The sequence below is a fragment of the Meles meles genome, chromosome 9 (genome assembly GCF_922984935.1).
Source record: "Meles meles chromosome 9, mMelMel3.1 paternal haplotype, whole genome shotgun sequence".
Classification (NCBI taxonomy): Eukaryota; Metazoa; Chordata; class Mammalia; order Carnivora; family Mustelidae; genus Meles; species Meles meles.
Window position 1 is genome coordinate 112031487 of NC_060074.1, and position 25208 is coordinate 112056694.

General features: G+C 56.5%; 1 protein-coding gene across 16 annotated transcripts in view; it reads right to left on the reverse strand.

Moving 5' to 3' along the window:
* BIN1 (bridging integrator 1) overlaps nt 1-25208 on the reverse strand; it is a 55202-nt gene that overhangs the window by 25966 nt on the left and 4028 nt on the right. For 13 of the 16 annotated variants that reach the window (XM_046018740.1, XM_046018743.1, XM_046018744.1 and 10 more), the window contains exon 2: nt 2076-2156. In XM_046018740.1, the coding sequence (XP_045874696.1) occupies nt 2076-2156 (81 nt within the window). Of the gene's footprint in view, nt 1-2075; nt 2157-6794; nt 6847-7554; nt 7611-25208 lie in introns of those variants that run through there. The other 3 variants (XM_046018741.1, XM_046018756.1, XM_046018745.1) reach the window with 3 other exon arrangements.

The window sequence follows — 25208 nt, forward strand, 5'->3', positions numbered from 1 at the left end:
ACCGGGGCTCAGCTCCAGAGAGGGAAACTGAGAGTGGACAGATCTGGACACCATGCGTTGTGTGTCCTTGGAAGAGTCGCTGGACCCCGCTGGGCTTCAAGCGCCTACTCTAGGAAGAGTATCAGCACCTCAAGAACACAAGGTTCGGGTCTGTGACACACAAGCAGTACCTCGTCCACAACAGGGATCAGAACAGTGATTCCCTAAAGGACTTTCAGAGCATCCCACACAGCCTGAGGAAGCCAACTGAGCAGGGGACCTACCCCAGGGGCTTGCAGCAGAAAGAACCAGAAGCAAAGACATCAGGCTTTGCTTGTCCAAGCCTCCATTTTGCAGGTAACAAAACTGAAGCCCAAGGAGCAGGACACCCAAGGGCACAGGGGCCATAGATGGTTCTGACATGGCACATACCTGGGCCTTGAAACCCCTCCCATTTGTGGCCTGGGGGACAAGCAGCCTTGAGGGCTCCCATCCCTGCCCTAAAGAGCCTCTCGGTGAGCTTCACTGGCAGGTGAGGGTGGGCTTGGCCCTGGAGACTGTCCCAGCTGCTCTCTAAACCCCTCTCTTCCATCGGGCATCTGCCCAAACCCGGCACTCTACCAGCTTACCTCTTACTATCTCCCAGCATGCCCCTCACTCTCACCCAGCTTGCCCCCTCCTCTCTCCCAGCATGCACCCTGGGACCTCTCCTAGCATACCCCCCGCCCCCGTCTCCTAGCATACCCCTCCTAGTCCTCTGCCAGCATGCCCTCTGGCCCTTTCCTAGCATGCCCCCCACTCTCTCCCAGCATGCTCCCCAGCAACCAGCTCCTGGCCAGTGAGTGGACTGTCAAAGTTCTCCAAAGAAGGCCCCCTATCCCAGGTTCCGTTCCAGCTGCAGAGGCATGGGTGGGCACCTTCACTGCTTTCAGAGGCCTCAGGCATGAACGAGGAGCAGGGAGAACCTGGTCCTTCCCAGCCCAAAATCTGGGCCTATTTGGCCCCTTTCCTAGCACGGCTTAGACAATGACCCCACCCCCCATGCCCATTCCTTGTGGCCCCTGCTTGCCTCCATCCCCATCTGTTACTCACTGAGGGCTGGCCTGCAGAAGTCACAGGGCCATGGCCCAGCTCTCCCTCACTTCCTGCCACCAGGCCCTTCCCAGAGAGGGCAGAATCACCAGGGTCATCTCATTCCCCTCTTCAGATACAGCCACAGAAGTGGCTAATTCTAGGGGCACCTGAGTGGCCCAGCTAGTTAAGCATCTGACTCTTGATCTCAGCTCAGGTCTTGATCTCAGGGTCATGGGGGGGGGAGGGGGAGTGGCTAATTTTAGACTTAGCAGATGTATGTGAGGGAAAAGTTTTCAGGGACATCCCCGTTAAGGTATTCAGGGTCCCTCAGTCAGGAAATCCTCCCTGGTATCTAACCACCGCCCCCAGGCTGCCCACCTGATTCAGCCCCTCCTGTCACTGGTCTCTTAACTATCTAAAGGAGCTGGTAAGGGGCCATTGCAGTCTCTGGAACCAAACAAATATGGCTCTAAATCCACTCCCAAAGCAGGATGGCCCTGGGCAAATTACCAACTTCTCTGAGCCTCAACTGCTTCATCTATAAAAGGGGAATGATGATACCAGATACCTTAGAGGGCTGCTGGGAGGCATCCAGAGGCCACACTCAGCAAGTGCTCCAATCAGATCCTGTCTGCTCTGCTCCCACAGTAAATTCTGCAAATGCGACTCTCCTCACAAGAAGCTTCTTTAGCTCCCACTTGCCTTGGCATTCGAGGTTTTCCAGAATTTGGCCAAAATCTACTGCCCGCTCCAACCCAAACCCTCCCAGCCCCCAACAATCCACCCCGTGGGCCTTATCAAAGACCTACAATACACCCCCCAGCCCTCCCTCCTATTTCCCTTGGTCCACACCCTAAGCCAGTATTCCCTCTTCCAGGAAGTCTTCCATGACCTTGCCAGCCCACACTGGCCCCTTCTCCCAGCTCTCTCATTCCACAAACTCAGCTCTTGACATTTTTTACCTGGCAGCCTCACTTCTACTTTGCACAAGCTCCCTAAGGCCAAAGGTCAGCCACACTCACCAGCTGCTTGTTGAAATTCTGGACACACTGTTCAAACTGCTCATCCTTTGTCTCATCCGCCTTTCCCAGTTTCTGGAGGACCTGCCAAGGCAGCGGGAGAAAGAGTTACCATAAGAAAGAGGGTGGCCAAACCAAAAGCGCCCAATCACCAACACCACAGAGGGCTTCCCACCCCAGCCAATGTCCTGGAGGCCCACAGCCAGCATCACACAGCCCAGGGCACTGGGACCATCAGAAGGTCTCGTGGCTGCTGTGAGCCCCAAAAGCAACTCAGTCCATCAAGTCTTGAGTCCTCCTCATCCTCTATCGGCCAAGAGGAGGAGCTTAGGTCAGGCTTGCTGGAATGACTGAAACCAGGAGGAGGGGGACATGCTTAAAGAGAGTTTGAGGGGTCAGGCACCCCTCCTTGCTATCTCACACTGCACCCCTGGGGGTTCCATCCAATCCTGGTGGCTAAAAAGTGAGCTGAGCACAAGAAGGGCCAGGTAAGAGCAGCCACACCTCCCCACATGACTCCATTTCCTGGTCCCAAGACTCTTGAATACCAGAGGGAGGAGCAGAGCAGCCCTGAACTGGGAGGTAGCCACCCCAAGACACGGAGGGCAGCGAGGGGTGGCCAGGGGTCAGACTGTTTGTATCACTGGGAGCCAGCTCAAAATCTGACTAGATTTTCAGATGTGACCTGCTCTAGCCACCCTGCTCCCTTCTCTACAACCCAGCAGGCCATACTGGGCCCACTCGTGGCACTCACACTCACACTAACACACTTATATTCACACACACACGCATACCACATACAGCTCACGGTCACCCGCTCTACTCCCAACTAGACATCTCAGAGGCAGACTCTTCTGATGAGTCACAACTGTGCTTTCTCAGCTGTGTGGGGAGAGCAGGAGGGGAGGACAGATGTGCAGAGAGAGCTGGGTAGAGGCAGAGAGACCCCAGACCAGAAAATGGGGAAAGACCTAGAAAAAGAAGGAGCTGGATCAGGAGCCTGAGAGGAAGTATCATGAGAGAGATAGAGTGGTGGAGGGAAGAAGGGGTAAGGGCAACAGGGGAGGAGAGGGCAGGGAAAGAGAAGGAGGTTTACAGAAAGGCTGCAGAAAGGGGAAGCTGAGGCAGAGATGGGGTGGGTTTGCAGGAAGAGAGGGCAGCAGAGACCAAAATGGAGACAGAGACCCCCACTCACAGCATCTCCACAGGAAGCAGAAGGACAGCACTGAGATGCTCAGCAAAGGCAGTGGCCAAAGCCCAAAAACAAGGAGAAGAGAGCCTGGGCAGCTCAGTCAGTTAAGTGTCTGCCTTCAACTCAGGTCATCATCCCAGGGTCTTGGGATCCAGCCTGGCACCCGGTTCCCTGCTCAGTAGGAAGTCTGCTTCTCCCTCTCCCTCCACCCCTCCCCGCTGTTCACTCTCTCTCTTTCTCAAATAAATAAATAAAATCTTAAAAAAAAAAAAAAGAAAGAAAGAAAGAGAGAGAGAAGGAAAGGTGGCAGTGGGTGGGGTGGCAGGCAGAGGGAAAAACGGCAGCCTGGACCAAGGGATGCTCTGCCCCAGACAGAACCTGGACCCTTCCCAGCCCTGACTGGCTATAGGATGGCCCAGGCTGCCACGCTGTACCATCTCCAGCAGGCTTGGGGGCCACAGCCAGGCCCGTCGGCTCTCAGACCTTCTCTCGGCGTGTACATTGAGCGTATCACCAAGCGCCTGCTCTGTGCACAGCCATGGGCACCTCTGCTGTGGGAGCAGATGCTAATCAGACATGGATCCAGCCAGAGAGAGGGCAGCGTGTGGTACTGCAGGAGCCTGGGATGGCTAGCCATATAGCCCGGACAATCAGAGAAGGCTTCCTGGGGGAAGCGGCAGCTGCTCAGACGGCAGGGAGAGAGCATGCAGCAAAGGCGGGGAGACCAGAGAGATGTAAGGTATGTTACCAGGGAATTTCAAATAGCTTGAGGTGACCAGAAGCCACAGAGGATGGTGAGGGAGGATATGGGCAACAGAAGGAGCAGGAAAAGGCACGGGAGAGCAGCCCGCCAACAACTTTGTGCTGTAATGGTCACAACACAGTTTACTGGGCAAGGGCAGCTGTAGGCCAAAGGCTGACACTGAGGTGAGAGGCACAAAGCAAAACAAAACAACCATGAGCAAGAAAATCAGCACTTCCCGCCAGCCACGGGCTCCCACCACCTCCCCCTTGGCAACCATACCCCGATGGTCCCATGGAAATGGGGTGGAGCTGTGGAAGCGCCTGGCCCTCTCTGCACGGAGCTTGAGTGGGTGACTCACCCCCCATCAGACACCAGCCCCTTGGCCCACCACCTCCAAAGACAGAAATGGAACACCAGGTGGGAAAGAACTTCCAGAAGTCAAAAGAGGTCACTTAAGTGAGCACGAAGCTCCAAGGAAGCAGGGTACTGGGAAGGTGGACTTGTCCACTCCCTATCTCTCTTCTCCCTAAGGAGATGTACTCAGTCGGCCAAAGGTCCCTAGTCCCAGTCCTGCCACCAGAGCGCCCGAGGGCCCCAAGCCCCCAGAACCTCACACACACATGCACACCTGGCCCCAGCTCCCCAGCCGGGATGTAGGTTGCACCAGACAGGTCTTCAGGCCAGCCACAGTGAGCAGGCCAGGTGGTGAGAAGACCACTGAGAAAAGGGACTTTCTCTGAGCCTCAAGGGCATTGTCTGGGAAATAGAGAGAACATTAGCACCCACCTTAAGGCTCGTGTCTGTAAAGTCTATCTCTGTGTGTGGCACACTCGAGTAATCACAGTCTCTTACCGGGCCTTCAGAGCTGCTTTCAGACAACGGGGGGCCAAGCCTGACACCAACCTTCCTCCAAGATGGATAGCAAACTCCTATTATCCTTCAAAACTTGGCTCAGATGACACCTCCATGAAGCTGCCCCCGCCCCCTCTCTCCCCAGCACCTCCTGTACCACTACGGCCAGGGACCTACTCCCCTCACTGCTGCGCCATGTGCCCAAGTGTCTGCCTCTGGCTGTCCCGGCCCATGAACAGTCTGAGGTCAGAGACAGTGTCCAGTCCTTTCCATGTCCCCAGCTCCTGCAGAGGGCTGGGGACAGGGCAGACACACAACTTGCTCTTGGAGGCTGCTGGCTAATCTAAACCATGAGCTTTGAGGACAGAGTCAAGACCTTGAACAAGACATCCCATCTCTCAGGCGAAGTATCCTCTTATGCAAAAGGGAAGGGCTGTGTCAAGTACTCAGCCTGACACCCGGACAGAAAGCTGAAGATCACCCTTAGAACTAGGGTTAGAGGGGGCACTTCCATGAGTCTGAAGTCTGGTCTAGAGTGACATGGGCCAGCGCCAGGGGGGCCCAGGCCTGAAGAGCCAGGGTACAGGGGGGTGATGAGCACAGGAAGGTGGGCCCGGCTCCCCACTCTGCACGACCTCAGGCTAACAGCTTAACCTCTTAAGAAAACACCCGGTGAGTGCGTGCTGGCCTTGGCCTCATTAATCCTCACTGCACCCACCCCCATTTAACAGATGGCAGAAGGAAGGACACACAGCCTGGGTCCCCGACCTCAAAACAAGCCTCAAAACAAGCTGGGCATGCCTGCCTCGGAAGAGAGACCAGGACAAAACTCGGTCCAGTAAAATCCCACAAACTCCCACTACCAGCTTCCATTTTTTCCAACCGCTGTAACTGGAACTCCTACCACGGCCCAGCCACGCGGTAAGAGGCCTTTCTGGTCAGCTGCTGGCGAGTCCCAGACCATGACCACGGCCAGTGCCCTCCTGACCGTGGCCGTGGGCTCGGCAGCACCGGTGCTCCAACCATTCAGCACGCGGTTAGTGGGGCCTCTCGGTTCTTGTGCCAAGCTCACTCGCAGACCACTGAGAGCAGCAGGGGGACTCTGGCTGTCCAGAGGGGCCTGCTCCCAGGGGTTCAGAGAATGCGGGAGAACCAAGGTGGTTATAAGGGATAAGCAGGAGTTGGTGGGCAGGAAGGCCTGGTGGCAGAGAGGCCGGATTTCCACTGTCTGCTGAGGGTTACGTAGGGGAGAGCCCCAGACACTCTGGTGTCACACTTTCACACTATGTCACACGCTTTCACACTATGTTTCCCTTTGCAATAAAATAAAAGGGGAGCCTTCCTGACTATGGGACAGAGGACAGGTGCACAGGCCCTGCCACACCTCGGTGTTAGCCCAGGGCGTGGGAGTAGAGACGGTTCAGCAGCCCAACGGCCAGCAGTCCAGAAAGCCTCATCAGGGCCACCGCTTCTCAGCACGTCCTCACCCCAGCCAGAGAGCAGTGGAGCCCACATGCCCCAAAGGGACCATGCAGGGCAGGGCAGAGACGAGCAGCTGGTGGCAGAAACAAACCTCCTTCTGAGAGCATCCACACTCCCACCTTACTGAGCCTGGGCCATGACCCGGCCCTGCAGCCCCTCTCTGAGCAGCGGAGGAGGCCCACCAGGGCTCAGGGGGAGCTTCAGAGGAACGAGGTGCCCCTCCCCCAGTCTTTGTGCTTTGACCTTTCTCACAGCCCAGAGCATCCCACTCCCACAGCCAGCATGGGGCGTCTGCCAAACCTCAACTCTCCTCCTCCCAGCCAGCACACGGCCCCTGGGACAAAACGCCTGTGTCTCTGCCCAGCCATGCTTGCATGACCACCAACCCCAGAAGAACAGGAAAGCCCCTGGGGGCCAGGCTGGTTTGAACTAGGAGCAGTTGATCACTTACTTCTCACCGAGCCGAGCAAAGCACATTATAGTCACCAAGCGCCCCCTCCTAGAGTTGAGTGTCTTCACCTCCGTGTGACAGATGACAGGGGAGTACACATCAGTCAGGACACACCGCCTAAGGTCTTACAGTTGGGAGTAAGCTCTGAGTTTCTCTGCTGCTCCCGGCCCCCAAAACTTGAGGAGGGGCACCCCATAAGCCTCACCGGGCACAAGCCACTCCAGCCCAGCAGATACAGTGTGGGTGAGCATGTCTGCGGGCCCTCACCCCCTGGGCAGACGGTGGGTGGCCCTGCTTGGAGCCCTGAGGGGACAGTCCCCTCCCAGGGGCTCTAAGCCCTCCTTCCTCCAGAGAGGGACTGAGTTCTCCTGCACTGAGGGGACACACATTCACATCTGAATGGCACGGCACAGGGCAGGAATAAGTGCTTTCTAGAACCGAAGGCTAGAGAGAAGGACCAAGTCCAGGGGCCTAGGAGGGAAACCCCAGGGAGGCAGGGCCCATGTTCCCAATCAGCCCTGGTCCCCAGGCTCTGGGTCAGAAAGAAAAGCTAGGGGGCCCCTCCAGCATCTACGGCACACCGTGTCATGGCTGCCGCAGAGGCATCTCACACAGCCAGCCAAGACGGGGACCCGCCCACACCTTACCCCAGTGTCCCCAGAACCCCAACCCCCCCACACACACACAGTGGAGAGAGGCCTCATCCAGCTCCCCTCCAAGGACCCACCACCCAGCTGCTAAGACCCCGCCAGACCTTCACCTTCCTCATCATCTCCTCCTGGCGCCTGCCTGGTGGCTGCCTCGGTCAGGGTTGGGGGAGAAGTGAGCTGTACCCGGGGGGCTGGGCGTCACCACTTCACTGCTTCCTCCCAGGAGAGCTTGCGGTCCGGGGGGACCACAGCAACAGGATGCACGTCCTCGCACCTCACACAGAGGCTCCCAAACAGGCAGGACACACGGACCGACACACAGAGGGGCAGGCAGGTATACGGCCAGATTTTCCCACAGAGCACTCAGCACACACAGCCGGGCCCTATTCTAGAAAGACACCCCAAGAGGGGAAAAGCCACACTGCCCCCTCCCCAGGCAAACATGCCAGTTTGGCATACTCTGCCCCCTCTCCCCAGGGGCCTCTAGGTTCCTGGCTCACTGCCTGTCACCCCAGGGCTTTCTCTCTGTGGTCAGCTCTGGCTGCCTCCCTCTGCACCATCTCTGCCACACACAGTGGCCTGGGTGGGCCAGGCATGGCCGCGGAGCTCTGTGGCCCGACAGACCCGGCCCCTGTTCATCCTGCTCCTGTGCTGCAGGGGCCCTCGGCCCACGGACGGACTCTGACACTCATGGTGTGAGCCTGCGGCCATGCTCCTCTGAGACCCTCTGGCAACCCAGGATCTGGGCGGGACCCCAGCAGCACCCACGAGAGAGCACAGGAGAGGAAGGACGTAGGCCCCCAAGCCAAACACTTTGCGTATGCCTCACGGACACACTGCAGATGACTCCAGAACGCGCCATTTCTCTAAGGAGCCCTGGCTGTCTTCAGGGGCAGGTGTGTTCATTGCTCTTGGGTATCCTTGCTCCTGAGTATCTCATTTAATCTTGAGGCCATGTCCTGAGCTACATATTCTTACCCCCAGCTTTAGAGATAAGAAAAGTAAGGCTGAGACATTAAGTAATAAGGCCACATGGCTAAGAAGGAGCCAAGCCAGGACTCTGTGGCTTTTCGGTGGCCGTGAACAAGTGTGGCTCAGATCTCAACTGCTGTGGCAAACGACCTAGACCTCTGGGTCCATCATTGTGTCCCCGCTGAGGCCACACAGTCCATGGGCTTCTCTGGCCAGTGACTGAGTCAGGGATGGGGGTGTGATGGCAGAGACAACTGGCTCCAACAGGTGAATCTGGCCTGAGGATACCCCACCAGCCTCGCCGAACCCTGCTAGCTGCCCTCCTTCCCTGCCCCCCCCCCCCCGAAGTGGGCACCTGGCATTCTCACTTAATGAGAAAGAAGACAGAGGTAGCCTGGTGCCTGGCCAAGGCTAGAGCCAGGGCTCCTGACTCCTGGGTCCTTTCTCCTGGGCCCAAGGAAGTAGCTGCCTCTTCCCTTCTAGCATCCAGCCCCAGCAAAGTCTGCCCCCTCCTTCCAGAGAACCCCATGAACTCACTCACAGAGCAGTCAGTCAGCTTTGCCTTCGGAGCAAGCCGCTGTGCTTCCCCCAAAGGCTGGGGGTCTCCCAGTGACCAGTTTGCCACTGAGCAGCCCCAGGCCTGCTGCTGTGCCTTTGGTGTGTGCCAAGGAGGGGGGGAGAATGAGGGGCCTGACCTCTCTGGGAAGGAGTCTGGCCCCACTCCAGCCCCACTGCAACCAGCAGTAGGGAGAAATCCCTGAGGCTCCTGCCTGGGAGCAGAGCCCAGGGTCTCCGAAAGGAAATCCAACACACGGCAGAGTGTCCCTGGCCAGCAAAACCCCTTAGCCCTCCGGCAGCCCCGGGCTGGCCACACATCAGGCTTTCCCTTACAACTTCCCAGAGGCTCAGAGACTTTTGAAGAAAGATAAATGTTGAAACACGAGCCTTGGGCAAGAGCCAGGAGCAGGATTCCATCCCCGGGAGGAGAATGCTCCCCAGCACCGAGGCCCCCCCACGCAGCACCCGGCTGCACGCGCGCAGGCTCCCATGCACAGGCGGCAGGCACACCCACTACCCTCGTGTTCACGTGCTGATGCTCGCCCACGTGTCTGCGCACACACGCTCACACACACTTCCTGATGGGGCCCTTCAGTCGCCCCCAGGCACAGCAGGAAGGCTGCGGGAACCACAAGAAGCCCCCCCCCCCCCCAGGAAAGAAGCAGAGACCAGGAGATGCTGTGTAAGGAGAAGCCAGAATGAGGAAGGGGAAATGGAGAGAAAACCAGAGAAAGGGAAACCAGCAGTAGTCCAGAGAGCACAAGAGCAGGGCTCCAGGCCAGGGAAGGGCCCAGCAGCTCCAGGCAGGTGGGTCTCAGGGAGGAGAGAGACCCTCCAACTCCAGCTCCCTCTCCCCACCCCAAACATAGACACACTCTCTCTCTCTCTCTCTCTCTCTCTCTCTCAAGCACACGCACACATTTCTGCCCCCAAAAGACAAGCCTGACCAAGGGGCCCTAGTCCCTTCTCTTGGTCTCACTGCACCCCCATCCTAGGACCTCCATTTCCCCAGGCTGGCTGCAAGATGTTGGCAAGGGAAGCTGGCTCTGAGGACTGGAATCTGGCATCCTGCCTTCTTCCCAGGGGAAAAGTGATGCCAGCCCACCTCCCACTCCGGAGGGGTCCCCTCACCATCAGATCCCAGCCCAGTGGGGCTCCCCGCAGGCTCCAGCTGTGGGCACTGCAACGGCCCAACTCCTGAGCTCCACAAAGATCACACTACAAGGCGTGACCCCAGCAAGCCGGGTCCAAGGACCCACATTGAGGGAGGCCCATCATCTCTGACACCCGCATTCACTGGGCTTATCGGACCTCCTGAGGTGGGGACTGTCATCTCATTTTACAGATGAAGGAACTGAGGCTCAGAGAGGTCACTTAGCCGCTAAGTGGCAGAGCCAGGCCCCAGACCCAATGGACTCCAAAGCCCAAATTCAACTTGTAATTCTCCAGTGAGGACTGCACAGACGCCCAACAGCCACAGGCAGCACACTTAGGGTTTACTACAGAAGATTCATCTTGCTGCTACTCCATCTTGCTGCATTGCAAAGATTTAACTGGCAAAGAAAGCACTTTTGAAGGAGCACCTGGGTGGCTCAGTTGATTAAGCATCTGACTCTTGATTTTGGCTTAAATCCTGATCTCAGAGTTGTTAGATCAAGCTCTCCACTGGGCCAGGCGTTGAGCCTGCTCACTATTTTCTCTCTCCTATTCCCTCTGTCCCCAACTCTCACCCTTTATTTTAAAAAAAAAGGGGGGGGCACTTTTGTGACATAACCAACACAGATGGACAGATTGTGTAGCAGAATGCAAAGTTTGCAAAGATTTTTGCCATGAAATACAAAACTAGAAAAACATTTCCAGGTTCCCGCTGGCCCACTGAGGTTGGGCTAGGCTGGGCTGGGCACACCCCTGCCCCTCCCCCAACCCAGGAAGCTCCTCCTCTCACCTCCGCTTGGTGATCTGTTTTTTTTTTTTTAACAAGTCCCGGTGCTCTGGAAGTCACTGTTCCCTGACACCAGTCTGCAAAGAGTGACTGGCTGAGGAAGCCAACTGGCCTTGCTTGGGAGATGGTCACTCTAAAATTACGTCCTTCCTCTTTTAGTGATTTTCCCTTTCCTTTATGAAATACTGGTGAGAGTGAAGAGTGATGTTTGGTTCTCTCTTTTACATCCCTAACTGAATATATAAACACTTTGCCCTCACGGATATCAGCCCCACCACAATGCCTTCAAATATGACTGGCTGGTCAAAAGCCAGAGTGCAGAGAGCTCCGTGGCCCATGTCAGCTGTCTGTCCGTCAATCCTTCAGTCCCAGGGCTGGAAGCCTCACCCCTGAGACAGGTGGGGGGCTGGGGTCTGCTCTTCCTCCATACCCACCTCTCCAGATGGAAGGGAAGGCTCCCTCTCCAGGTGCCTGCGTCCAAAAGCCACCCCTCTCCCCTCTCTCCTGGGAGGGGAAATTCCAGCCGGTTCAGCAGATAAGCCTATGGCCAGTGGCCAGGGTAGGGCCACCCAGAGCCCAGGGGAAGCTAGGGTACAATGGGGCGGGGAGGCAGGAACAGCCCACAACAGAGCACAGGGGAGCAGAAGCAGCAGGGACCCACGTCAGAATGGGGAAGGGGTTAAAGACAGCCCAGAAGGGCCCAGCTGAGCTGGAGTAGTTGAGGTGGAAGACATAAAACAGCAGCAGTCACTCATCCGAAGGCGTCTAAAAGGCTTACAGGAGTTCCCCACATCTGTGAGAGGAGGGAGGTGTTCCACAGATGAGGAGACTGGGGCTCAAAGCCCAGGATCTCAGGGCGAAGTCAGGCAAAAGGAAGTTTAGGCTAAAAGAAGCACCGAGCCCCAAGGGAGTGCTGGAGGGGCCCTGGCTGGGGACAGGCTCCCCTCCCCTCAGGGACCACCCACCAGGTTGAGCCCATCCCTAGTCAACAGCAGAATCAGACTTCCACGTGAATAGTTCTTCTGGAAGGGCCAGAACCACCCAGATGGAGGCAGGCCACCCCCTTCCACAATCAGAAACCACCCAACTGACCAGACCTCCCCAAAGAGCCCTCCACTCCTCCCATCCACACTCCAGGGGGAGAAAGGAACTTTTTACCAACTTCCCAGGAGGGCTCAAGCTGCTCTCTTCTCAGGAGCTCCCACTGGATTTTGACCCTCACATATAGTCCGCAGTGAGCAGTCCCTACTCCTGGACTCCAGGACGTGGCCTCCTGGGCTCCGGGACGTGGCCTCCTGGGCTGGGAAAGCTGTGGCGGGGGCTCATCTTGGACACCCTCCCCCAGCCTCCCTGGCTCTGTTCTGCAGGGAGCAAAGCAAGATCCTGAGCCAACACTTGAGAGAAGGCATGACTAGTGATAATACAAGCCTCTAAACAAAAACCCAGCAGTGCACAGAAAGAGCGAGGCAAGTCAGGGCTGTTCTTAAGTGGCTCAGGGAAGTGACAGCTGAGACTTGACGAAGGAGACAGAGCGTGCCAAACAGAGTACAAACAAGTGCAAAGGCCCTGTGGTGGGAAGAGCAAGGTCAGTGCAAAGGTAAGGTAAGAGGGTGGGTGAAGGGGAAGAAGTCCTAAAACGTCATGCCGAGCACTCCACACAATTTACCTATCAATCTCCCGGAATCCTCACAAGGGAATGGTAGTAGGATCCCCCACTTTGCAGATGAAGAAACTGAGGCACAGCTTTAAAATCTCCCCAGGGTCACAGAGCCAGTCAGCAGGGTGGCTGGAATCCAAACCCCAAGCCTGGTTCCAGAGGCCACATGTTCTCATCACTGCACAAACTACCCTAGCAGCCAGGACCAGACCACAGGGCCTTAGCTGGGGGCCCCTGCTTTGAAGTTCTGCATGGAAATAGGAAGCCCTGGGGAGCTCTGCTCTGACCCACAGTGCTAGAACACTTAGGCTGCTGTTGGGGACAGACCCAAGAGCAGGATGAAGCAGGGAGCCCATTTAAAAGATGTCCTCAATGACCCAGATGGAGCCAAAGACAGGAAATGCCAGGTTTGGCAAAGGCAGGAAATGTGAGCAGTGGCTGAATATGGGATGACAGAGAGAAGTGAAGGAGACTCCAGGGTCTGAGCGACAAAGGGAAGGAGTAGTCATTACCCAAGATAGGGACACGGTGAATCTGAGGTGCCCAGAGATGTCTGGGAGGGCAGGGCGGTGGGGACACAACAGCCAGGACCCCAGAGCAGCCAGGGCAGATCCCACCATCGGGCTCCTGAACCCCCCCCCATTCCTTATCCACTTCCCCCCCTCCGTCACTCCTGTTCTGGGACGTCCAGCTCAGAGTGTCTAGTCTGGACAGCTGCAGGGGAAGGGGAGAGAGGGAGGAACATCTCTCGCTCAGAACTACTTCTGGTGTGAGAAGCCCCACGGCAGAAGATTTAGGGAGCAGGCCCAGGCTGTGCAACCCTGGGCAGGGAGTACGCCTTTTTGAGCCCTGAGCCTCATCAGTAAACACCGAGCAAGACAAGGGAGGATTAAGTTCGGCTGAGTAGATAAGAGGACCCAGCCCGAAGTGGTAGCTGATTTCCTTTCTATTCCTTCGCCCATAACTTGACCTGGGATCCTTATACCCAAGCCAGAAAGTTCGAGCAGCCTCTCCCACCTAGTCCCCACCCTGCCCCACCCTCTCACCCCCCGTCCACACATGCCTTCCATGGTGCCTGCCACCCAGTGCACCTGCTCCCCATGACTCACCCAGGCACTCCTGGTGGACGGCAAACACGAATCCACCCCACCTCCCTCAGCAGCCTCCTCCACCCCACCGCTCTGCAGAGACCCTGCAAGCCACCCCCTTGCCCGGCCCCCTGTGGCAATAAGAGGGCAAAATGGCAGAGCCCGTGGAAACTAAGCAGCAGCTACGAGCAGTGGCAGCCCCCACTAGCAGCCCTAATGCGCTTGACATTCCCGGCATGGAGCCTCTACAAAGTAGGTCCAGAGAAGGCCCACAGCCATCCCATCTGAGTGACACAGGGCCTCCTGTCATGCTGCGCGGGGCCTGCAGAGGGCGGGAACGACCCCACCCTTGGCTCAACACCCCATACCACCTGTCGAGAGATGTCAGCACAACCACCCCCAGAGCCATCAACCACCCCATCTGTCCCCTCCATGCAAGTGTGAGGGCTATTCTCAGCCCCAGGCTCCAGGACAGAGGAGGGGAATCTGGCCCTCCAGTGGGCCATGGACAGAGGGGGGAATCTGGCCCTCCAGTGCACCGCCTCCCACAGACCCCTCATCAGCTGCTGCTTTAGCTCAGTGGGGGAACAGCCTGCGTGCAAGAGCAACCAAGCATGGGCCCAGCCCACAGCTCAGCAGAACACAAACCCAGAGCCGGGGGAAGAGAGGGTGAAGTACCCACATGGACTGGAGCCAAGGAAGTTCAGCCCTGGGCACCCACAAGCTCCACAAGGAGACCCTGCTTCCTCACGATGCCAGCCCATGTTGGCCTTTCGCATCACCTCTTCCAGGCAGGCTTCCCTGACTCCACCCCAGCCACAAGGACTCACTTGCCCCTCCAGATGGCCTGAGCCCTTCGCATATGTCTGTTTCTATCAGAGAAGCTCGACCTAAATATGCAAACAGGTCATTCATTTATTTCACCAACTGGAATCCTCCATGTCCACATCTGTGAAATTGTAACTATTAAACAGTACTTAATGGAGATAAGATATGTGATATTTTTTCCAAACACATTATTGCTACTATTTTGGTTCTTGTTGTTATTTTTGTTACTCAAAGAAGCAATGCCCACGATCACTTTTAAATAACTCGCACCCAGTCCGGCCCGAGACTTCCCTGCTTCAGCCCTGGACTGTCCACAAATCCCCAGTACCTGTGAGAGCACCACAGGGGCCGCCAACTTCCCAGATGGGGAATCAGAGGGTGAGGACTGGCTGGTTCAGTGCTTCCCAGCAGAGGAGGGCTAGCTCCACTGCATTTCAATAGAGAAGGCAGGGGGGAATTTGGGAAGGAACCCAAGGGGAAGAGGTGTTTGACCACTTGGTAAACCGGTAATCTGGTAATCCCGGTAATCTGGTAATCCCGTTGAGAGTGAGGCTGGGGTCAGGGAAGCAAGAGGGACCACCAACAGACTGGGGGTCACATGGCTGCCCCTGTCCCTGGGAAATGGAATGAATATTCAGGGGCTTTTGCAGGCTTCCTTCTGCTGATCCTGCATCCTGTTTTTCTGTGCTTCTGGGGGGAGGTTAGAAAAATAGGGTGGGCAATGGGCAGGCTGAAGGGGAAGGCACCATCCCCCCAAGCCCCAGCAGACACAGGAGGTCAGTGCACAGGAGCAGAGCCCTGGAGGCCTCCCTGTTGCTACGGACAGCTGGGGGGATGATGTGGGGCCCACCAGAGGCCTGGGCACGTCATCACTTTCCAGGTCTCAGAGTCCTACCTCCGTAATAAAAGGAGGGAAGTAAGGACCAAGTGAGCATGAAAGTGCTGTCCATCTCGGCTTCCCAGGGCGCATGCAGACCACCAGCCCTGGAGTCCCTGTCTCACCAACTAGGGAGGGACCCCAGGATCTGGCCCACATCCCTCCACTCAACACATCTAGGCTCCCACCAAGGTTCCAGAAGGGCTGAGACAGTGAGGACAGGGAGGTGTGGCAGAACCCTCCCCCCACACACAAAACCACAGCCCACACCAGAAAACCCTGTGTGCCTGCTGGAGAGGGGTTCATGCCCACTTCCCCTTCCTCCCCTGGCGCTCTCCTTACCAGAAGAAACACAATTCAACACAGAGGGTAAGCTGAACAGCCAGACAGAGTTATGAATCTTTTTTTTTTTTAAATGTTTTTAAATCATGGGAATGTGCCCAAGGAGGCACACAGGAAAGATCCGAGTAGAGCAAGGCCTAGGGATGGACACCCGATCCCAGATTCTGAAGGTCAGCCCTGGCCTTCCCCTGCTACAGCTCTGGACACTTCTGGATCATCTAAATGCTGGAAAGGATTCTGCCGCCTACGGGGAGAGGAAATCAGAGTGGGAGAACTGAAAGAGTGTGAAATAAAGGGAGGAGTCCATGCTGTCCCCCGGCGTCCCACCCCTGCCCTCAGGAGACCGCATCCAGGCAATGCCTCCTTCCTTCCTTCCTCCTTGGAGGCCTCAGACCCACCATTCCAAGCTGGGCTGGACTTCTGTACCACCAATGGGCCAAGATTGGCCTAGACTTGGCCAGGATGGCCCAACAAGACACACACAAAGTGCCAAGGCACAGTCGAACACCCACACCCACACAAGGCACCTCAGCACCCCCACCCCAGAATACAGCTGGGTCCACGAGCTGGCATCCCAACTTTCAGTGTCCTTGGTGTGAACTGGAGACACCATTCTCACATTTAATCCCCACAAATAGGAAAACCGAGGCTCAGAGGGGATAAGTAACTTGCCCAAAGTCAAGGGCTTGGGAGGAGCAGAGCTGGATTTGAACCCGAGCCTTCCACCTTGCCACACTGCTTGAGGTACTATGCGAAACATTCACCATTGCTTCTGCACTGAAGCCTCACACTCCAACTCCCTTAACATTAGGTGTCTACTATGTGTAGGTGCCCAGGTCACAGACCCACCATGGGACCAGCCTCCACCCTCAAAGACTCCGGATCCAGCGGGGAGGATGGTTACCCCATTCTACAGAGAAGCAAACCAAAGCAGGAAGGATTAAGTAGCTAGACCAAGTCCTAGATAAAAGAAGGAGACCAGGAACTGGAATCCCAGGACTCAGGGCATGCTGAAAGCACTTGACTGCCTGGAGGCTTCTCTCTCTACCGCATTGCTCAGGAGCAGCACTGCACTGGCTGCAGAATGTGTTGGCGGCCTCCCCAGCTCTCCTGGGGTGCACAACGTCCAGGGTGACCTGTGAGTGCAGCGGCACAAAGCAGGGATGCAGGCACTGGATTCTGTCCTGCTGCTGACCGTGGGTTTCCCACAGTGCTGACTCAGCTCTCCCTCCAGGTAGCTTCTGCAGTGCCCTGGGCCAGAGGTGCCAGGATCAGACACCCCCCCCCCCGCCCCTGCCCCCAGTCCACCAGATCCAGAAAGGGCCTCCCCCAGCGTCCTCAGGAAGGGCCCAGGGTCCCGCCTTGGTCGTGGCCTCCTCCAGACCCACAGTCCACTCAATCAGTAGGGCTAAGCGGTCAACTTGGGGAAGGTGGTGACATTCTAGCTGAGCCAAGCCCACTGCCCAAACAGACTGCTAAACTGTCCTGTTATGTGTGGAGGGGAGGCAAATAAATAACACGCTAGCTTAGTTTCTATTTCAGAAAAATAACAGTTATTTGTGTCCTGTCCCAAGATCAGTAGATGTATCCAACTAATTGTTGATTTTGTTTCTCATTTTGGATCAGGACGCAGCTCACACCCCAGCTATTAGCTCATTCTTAAGTGTTCCCTGCCCCAGGATCCCCCAACTCTTTCTTCATGGGAGGTGTGAGCTACGGGGCCTGTGCTCAGTTCTTTCTCTACCTTTGGGTTCCCTGATCAGGCCAGCTCTGTCCAAATCTGACCCTCTAGGGTCGCTTGATTCCTGGGGGCAGCCAGGTTCCCACCTCCCTCATGGAGCAGGTTGGTGGATGCCTGGCTATGAGGGAACCCCAGACTTGCTTTCTCTGCAGCTTCACCTTCTCCTCTGATGTACCAGCCTCCTGGGGCAACCAAGAGTCGGCTTCCCCACCACACATAAACGCATGCACACACACACACGGCACAGGCATGAGCATTTATCTACACTTTAGTGGTCTCCCCCTAGGGGAGCCTAATTGATCTGACTGGCTCAGTAGCTAGAGCTCTTGACCTCAGCGGTCGTGAGTTCAAGACCCTTAGGTATGGAGAACATTAAAAAAAAAAGTCTCTCCCTACCCCTGGATTCGGGGATGAGGGTGGCAGCACCTGGGAAAGGCCAACCTAGAGCCAAGTCTGACAGCAGGAAGGGAGGAAATTCCAGGGTTTCCCTGAGCCTCGGTGCTCTCATCTGCCAAATGGAACCATAATCCAGTCCTGCCTACCTCACAGGTCAGCAAGACAATGAATCAAATGAAAAAAAGGTGGGTGGGAGGGTTCTGCATAAATTACACAATGCCACAAGGATAAAAGACTTTGTCACCCTCCCACCTCCAACCCTCTGGAGCCAGCTGGACCCAGCAGGGACACAGCTCTGCCCCAGGCAGCGTTCACCTTATCTCATTGAGAAGAGGATCTCATGCTTCTCAAATTCCCAGATGGGCACGCTGAGGTTTGGGGGCAGAACTGGGGTTCAAGCCAGGTCTCTAAAGCCTGTGTTCTTCTGTTGCACATTGGGCTCCCTGAGTGGAATGATGGGAGACCCCTCACCACTGTCCCCCTGCTCCACACGCCTCATCTGGTCCCTGGAAGCACAGCCCACCTGGAACCCTGTGTCCTTCCCCGACCTCATTCAATGGGGCTCTGGCTCAGGGGCCTCAGAGTCCACACCACGACCTCCCAGTTCAACCAGCACAGGAAAAAAGAGGGAAAAAATGTATACCGCAGTTCAACTTCAAGAATCCTGTCATAAGCAAAACAAATAGTTCAAAACACAAAAGCCAGAATGGTCCCTACCTGTGGGTTCACAGGGCCTTCCCCAAATGCTCCCCAGGAAAAAAAAACCATGTGCCGGTACCCACCAGGGACCAGGCATTGGTCCCATCACTTCCTCTTGTTCCCGGGTACAGAGGAGGAAATGGGGGTGCAACTTGCTCCAGACCTCAGAGGAGCCAAGTTGTCACCGGGGCCACACTCCACCCTCTCTCTTAGGGTCTGTCTTCCTCCCATACACACCTCTTAACCGTGGATCAATCTGTCCGCTGACCCTGCCCAGCTGCCAGTGTCCCGGGGCCCCGGGTTAGCATTTGCACCTACCCACCACCTGTATCTGCCCTGGAGAGAGTGAACACGTCCTGGAAGTGGATGTTATCCCAGAGAGAGAAATAGGGCACCACGGCAAATGGGGGTGGGAAGTGGGGGTCCCCTTGAGGGGCCTCTCCTGGCCCAGGTCTCCTGTGCCCTGTGCCCTGGTGCCCAGTGGCGGGCCCAGGCTCGTCCAGTCCTCAGTCACGTTGGCGACGATCCTGGGGAGATGCTGAGCTGACCAAAGGGTCCAAAGAAAGTAGCAGCAGCTGTTGGAGAAGGGGCCAGTCTGACAAAGGCTCTGCTGTCACCGGATACCCCCATCCAGCCCCACGGCCCCTGACGGCTCCTCCAGCCACAGGCCTGAATGGAAACCCCCAGCGAGCCAGAGCTGCCCCCAAGCCTCCTTCCGGACAATATTACCAACATTACTGTTCCTGTTGTCCACTCCTCTCCCAGCAGTCTGCACTTAGAGCCAGAGTTCCCCACCCGCTGGCATGACCCCTTCTTCCCTGAGGATGCTCCTCTTCTGATGACCCTCCCCTGCTCTGACCCCGGAGCTGGGGGAGCCCCACAGGGCCATCTCACCAGTGGCCTGGCCGCGAAGGGCAGAGCACACAGGGTGCCTGGAAGAGGGGTGACCGGATGCACTGAGGGCCTCTCCCTGCTGTCAGGCTCTCCAAGCTTAGCAGGGTCACCCCTCAGTGCCACCTTGGGACCCCAAAACAAAGAAGCAGGTGCACATGTGGGGTGGGGAGTGTAGGATGTTGTGTCTCTCTAGCAAGCCTGGGGAACAGACATCACCCAGACCTGTAATCCCAGCCCTGACAGGGTAGACTCCAGGATGGCAGCCCGACCCCAGACCCCACTGTGCCTTCCTGGGCACAGCAAGATCCTAACCTGGCCAAGCCTGGGGACATTCCCTCGGGACTCAGGACTCACCCCCTCACCCCGGGTCTCCTCCTTTTCCTCAGAAAGCCCGGGGTTTCCTCGGCCCTGGACAGTGAGACACCGGGTTCTCGGCTAAGCCCAGACCGGAAGACAGACAAATGGACCAATGGCTCGGGCGGCACACGAGGAAGGAGGGTGAGCAGGCTGAGGCACAGGGGTCTGGCGTCCCTCCTGGCCCTCCAGGGCCTGCTCTCCCCCCACCTACCCTTTCAGTCTCGGGACGCACCAGACCAGCCTCACTCACACACATTCCAGCCACCCCAGAAAGGCTACCAGAAACATCCCTGGCCACCCCACAACCCACCTCTTCTGCCTTTCAAATCCAGCTCAGGGTTTGAAATTGCCTCCTCCAGGGAGACCTCCTGATAGCGTAGGCTGGACGAGAAGCACTTCCGGCACCAGCATCCTTGCTTTGATCTCTCCCTACTGCTGTGATGGGCCCTGGGAGCTCCTTGAGGTCAGGGGCAGGTTCTCTCTTGGTACCCGCAAGCACCTCAGCATCCTGGCCCACCATGGGCAAGCCACAAACAAGGGAATGACAAAATAAATAAGGTCACCACAACCTGAGGGAACTAATTCAATGTAAGTTGAAGCATCTAAAACAAGGAGCCAGCAGAGATGTCCCTACGAAGGTGCCCTGGGAGCTCCAGACAGGGAGGCCTGCAGGGGCTCAGAAGGCCCCGAAGCCCTGGCCTGGCACCAGCCGGTACGAGTCCCTCCCTGCAGCCATGTGGTGGCGGATGCTGGCAACCGCCCACTCACTCCCCAGCCCATGGGGCTCAGCCCAGAGCCACTGCGGCCCTCGAACTGCAGAGGAAGGCACGTCTGCCTCTCTCCACCCTTCCGCAGAGGCAGCGGTGGGGGGCTGGCCCATAACCCCAGGCTTGCGCACTGCATGTGAGGCACAAGTGCCCAACCCCAGGGCACCCCAGCTCTCTGTTCCTGAGGCCACTGTCTGCAGCCAGTCTCCAACTCCTCCTCTTGGTGCATGCTGGGGCTCCAATCCTACCCCATCGGCTGTGCAGCAGGGCTGAAAGGGAGATCCAGAAAGCGGAGGGCAGAAGGCCTGCAGACAGTCCAGTGGAAATGGGTCTGAGGGCAGCAGCTCACTGGCCCTAACAGTGAAGTCATGGGTCCAGCAAACCACACAGACCCCCAGGTCAGCGATCCCTGGCATTTCTATCACCCAAAAGCTGTTTCCGGTTGGAAGAAGGCTCTGGCAGAGAGAGAGTGGTTAGGCCAAGCCCTCTCTGGCATCTGGCCTAGAGCCAGGCAGGGCTCTCCAGCAGGGCCCCAGCCCACTCTTGAGAACCTCAGTTTCTGGGATCAAGCGCCGCGGCCCCCATCTCAGGGAAGCTCCACCACAGTCCTAGGCCATTTTACTGTGGGAGACGGCACTTTCCAGTGATGCCTAAGTCCCTCAGAATGTGGCTGTGGCAAGGGGGAGGTGCCCCAGCCATCAGACTCCAAGTCCTGAGCTCTAACTATGGCCTCTTCTGCTCCCTGAAGTCCTGAAATCCTACAGCCCCAGTTGCCCTCCCCCACCCACCCTGTACCCTGAAAACCCAGGGGATCTCCCAGGCCTCTGCCAGCCCTGCCCTAAGAGTCCATGCATCCCTGCGAGCACACACCCAGTCACTGAGCTGGGAGAGGCCACAACCCCTGCAGGAGGCAGGACTCACCCTCAGGAAGCAGATACTCTAGGGGGCTGGTCCCAGGCTACCATGGGCCAGACTCAAGCCTGAACCCAGGAGAGCTGCCTTCCCACTCCACATAGCCAGTCTGCAGGGGCGGGCAGCAGGCTCCCCAGGGGCAGTGGGTCCCAGACTTTTAGATTCCACCCTATGAAAATACTGAGAGAGAGAGAGAGAGAGAGAGAGAGTGTGTGTGTGTGTGTGTGTGTGTGTGTGTGTGTGTTTGGTGTCTATGCATGTGTGGTCAGTTGCATGACTATTTCTTCCCCAAGAACATTAAGAAATAACTAGTACTGGGGCACCTGGGTGGCTCAGTGGGTTAAAGCCTCTGCCTTCGGCTCAGGTCATGATCCCAGGGTCCTGGGATCGAGCCCCACATCAGGCTCTCTGCTCCTCAGGGAGCCTGCTTCCTCCTCTCTCTCTGCCTGCCTCTCTGCCTAGTTGTGATTTCTCTCTGTCAAATAAATAAAATATAAAAAAAAAAAGAAATAACTAGTACTAACATCATTTCATAAAAGAAACACTGTTGCAACAACATAAACAAAAGTAGACAGACTCTAAATAAAGAGGGTTTCTTTATACTGAACGAACTGGATGCAGCTTTTATATTTGGGAAAACACATACACTCACATACACACCACATTGCCTCCTTTGTCCTCATTTTCTTGCAGAAACTCTTGCATTAGACTGCATCAGGAAACCTCAGGCCATCCCCTCACCCCAGAGCCCACCACACATCCCAAAAGGGTAGAGGTCACACACAGGTGCCCTCAAATCTCCTTTAATGGGGGAAGAAGACCCCTCCTTTAACTTGGGGACCCAAATCTGTCAAATGATCCCCCTCATAGGCAAGGACTTCTTGGTCAGGAGGGGTCAAGAAAGGTCACTAGAGATTCCCATCTCATTTGCATGGTTCCACCAGAGATGTGGTAAGCCAGACAGTTGACCGGGAGAGCCCATAGCCAAGTCACACCACTGCTCAGCCTCAGTTTCTTCATCTGCTCCAGGGAAATCATCATGACCTCACCTGGTGGAAGTCGGGATGAGAATTTTTACCAAGTACTTGGCACTCAGCACGTATAGAATAAACCATGGCTGTTATTGCTAAGTTAATATTTGACAAAGGCTTCCCTTGGAGCAAGAAGAGTCTGCCTTTCCCTTTTCAACTGCCCAACACGGACCCCTATCCGCCCTCAGCACAGAGCCAGCTTTGCTGCTCAGTCCACAAATGGGTGGCCTTCTTGGGAGATGGCAGCCTCTTTGGGGAGGCCCCAGGAACCCCAGGTACCAGCCAGTTCCCACGAGAGGGCTCCTTCCATGGCACAAGAGCAGCCCTCTGGGGGATGATGAGCCCTGCCCTTTGCTTCTGACCACCAAACCTGCACAGCATGCTGCATGCCATTTGTCCCCGACAGCAGGTGAAGAAGCAGGCTCAGAGAGGTGAAGCAGACTTCCCCAAAGGCAGGAAGGCCTGGGGAGCAATGCAAACTCAGTTTTCTAAAAAGTCTTACAAGTGCCTGCCCCCAAGTCTGGGCCATATTCCGCGCCTCCCTCTTCCTCTTTCAGGGCCCCCCTGCTCTCCATCCTCCAATCCTACATCCCACATCCAGAGCCCCTGCCCAGGCTCCTCCGCAACTGTCCAGGCCTGTCCTCTGTCAGGGCCCTGCTGAGTGGTTTTAGCATTGGCATCCTTTTCTTCGTACCTTTAATCCCAAAAGGAGACTTGCCAAAGAGGCTCTAGAAAAACACAACAGACCAGTGTGACATCCAACAGAAAGCCTTCCTCCCCCAGGTGCCCTCTTACCTGGAGACCAGACGCTTCCACTCAGCCTCTCTCTGGCTGATCCTATGAACTGCATGAGCACCCACGTTCACAACCCCGCCTGAGTCCTCAGCAGGGGCACTACAGATGCTCAGGAAAAGCTGCACCCATTAATCAGACTCCCCCGAGAAAAAGTGAAGGGTCAGCTCCTGCTTCACTAGCTGCCAGCATCTCCCCCACCCCACCTTCACCCCCACCCTCGCTCCCTGATGGGTCAGTTCCCTGAGGGTGGGGTGTGGTTTTGTTCAGTCCTGTACCCTCTGTCCCTAGAAGAAGGCCCAGCACCTAGTGGGTGTTCGATGTTCATTTAATGAGTAGAAGAATGAATAAGCAACCCCCATCACTCTACTGAGGGCCAAAGTGAAGAAGCCCAAAGTGGTGGGAGGGGAGGACTTACTCGGAGCCACGGAGTTTATGTGTAAGATGAGTTAAGATTCACTCCAGAACTGTCTGATTCCCTCCCCTGCTCTAGGCTGCCCCTCTACGTGCACACGCACACATACATACACACGCACGCCGCCGCTGCCACCACCCTGGCACTGGGCATCATAAGCCCTGATCAGCTAGGGCTCAGCAGGGATTAGCTGTCTATAGAGGCCTGAAATGGACACTCACAGGGGCAGGGTTGGGAAGCAGGCCTAGGCAGGGATGGCAGGCTCCTGGGAGGCTTCCTCGTACGGTCCCGCCCCCACAGAGCAGGCATCTAGGGAGCACTTGCCATGTGCTGGGCCCTGTCCAAGGCTTTGCTCTCCAAAACCAGTATGCGCAGAGGAACCATTATTGCCCCAGTTTATACATGAAGATCCCGCCACTTGCCCAAGGTCCTAACTAGACAGGGAAACTGAGGACTGCCTGCCTGCCAAGCCCACGCATGTTCTTCGCTCCGACGTGCCCTTGTACTCTCTTCTCCTGTGGTGAGAAAGACGCCTAATGCTGAGGGTAGGCCCCAGGGATCCTAGAACCTGATGGAAACAGAACCACGCCAAGGCTGGCCTTGGGTTAAAGCAGCAGGGAGAGAGAGAAGCATTCTCTTCACATTGTCCAAGTCACACAGCTTGAAAGGGACAAGTTGGATCAAGATTGCCTGCTCCAGAGGCAGGGATCTGGTCGGCTGCCAGAAATCAGAGGTGGGAAGGGGGCCCCTGATGGGGTCATCTGCGAAGAAGAGAGGAGAAGAGTTCAAACCTCGGCTTCTCTGAGAATCCAAGAGATACAAAGATTTCCCCACAAGACTTGATCAAATATGACCCAAATCTACCACCCTGCCACCCTTCACCACTCCCAACCGTGACCCTTTTCTTCAAAGGAACTAATGGCCTCCTGTGTTCACTCTTACCCTGCACCTTGGCCAACATGGACCCTTCGGAAACACCTTCTCCATGTCCCATGCAGCCCAGGAAGCACGCCCTTCTCTGCACGCCCCTGGGCAAAACAGCCTTGGCCTCCCTCTGAGTCCAGGCATAAGCCAGCAGACTCTCCTGGGTGGGGACTCAGCTCCCCCCTGGGCCCCAGCCCAGCCAGGGCACACTGGAGCTCGGGAAAGTCTGGAGGCCATATTTCCACCCTCTCCATGCCCACATTCCCCAGCCAAATGTCTCCCACAGACACCCTACCAGAGATGATGGCTAGCTCAGAAGCCTTCCCTCAGCGAGCAAGGGGAAAGACCCACACGGATAACTCAGATTCAGGGAGAAGCTGCTCTGAGGGAAGAGGTCAGAGGAAAGAGACACAGAGCAGGGAGGTAGAGAGAGGCGGAGGAAAAGAGGACACTGGGTGGGGTATGGGCAAAGAAAGAGGGGCAAGAAGAGTCCTCAGATACCCAGGGACAGAGAGAGGAAAGATGTGCAAAGAGAAATGCAGAATATAGGGGGAGCACAGGCCCTCCCCCAG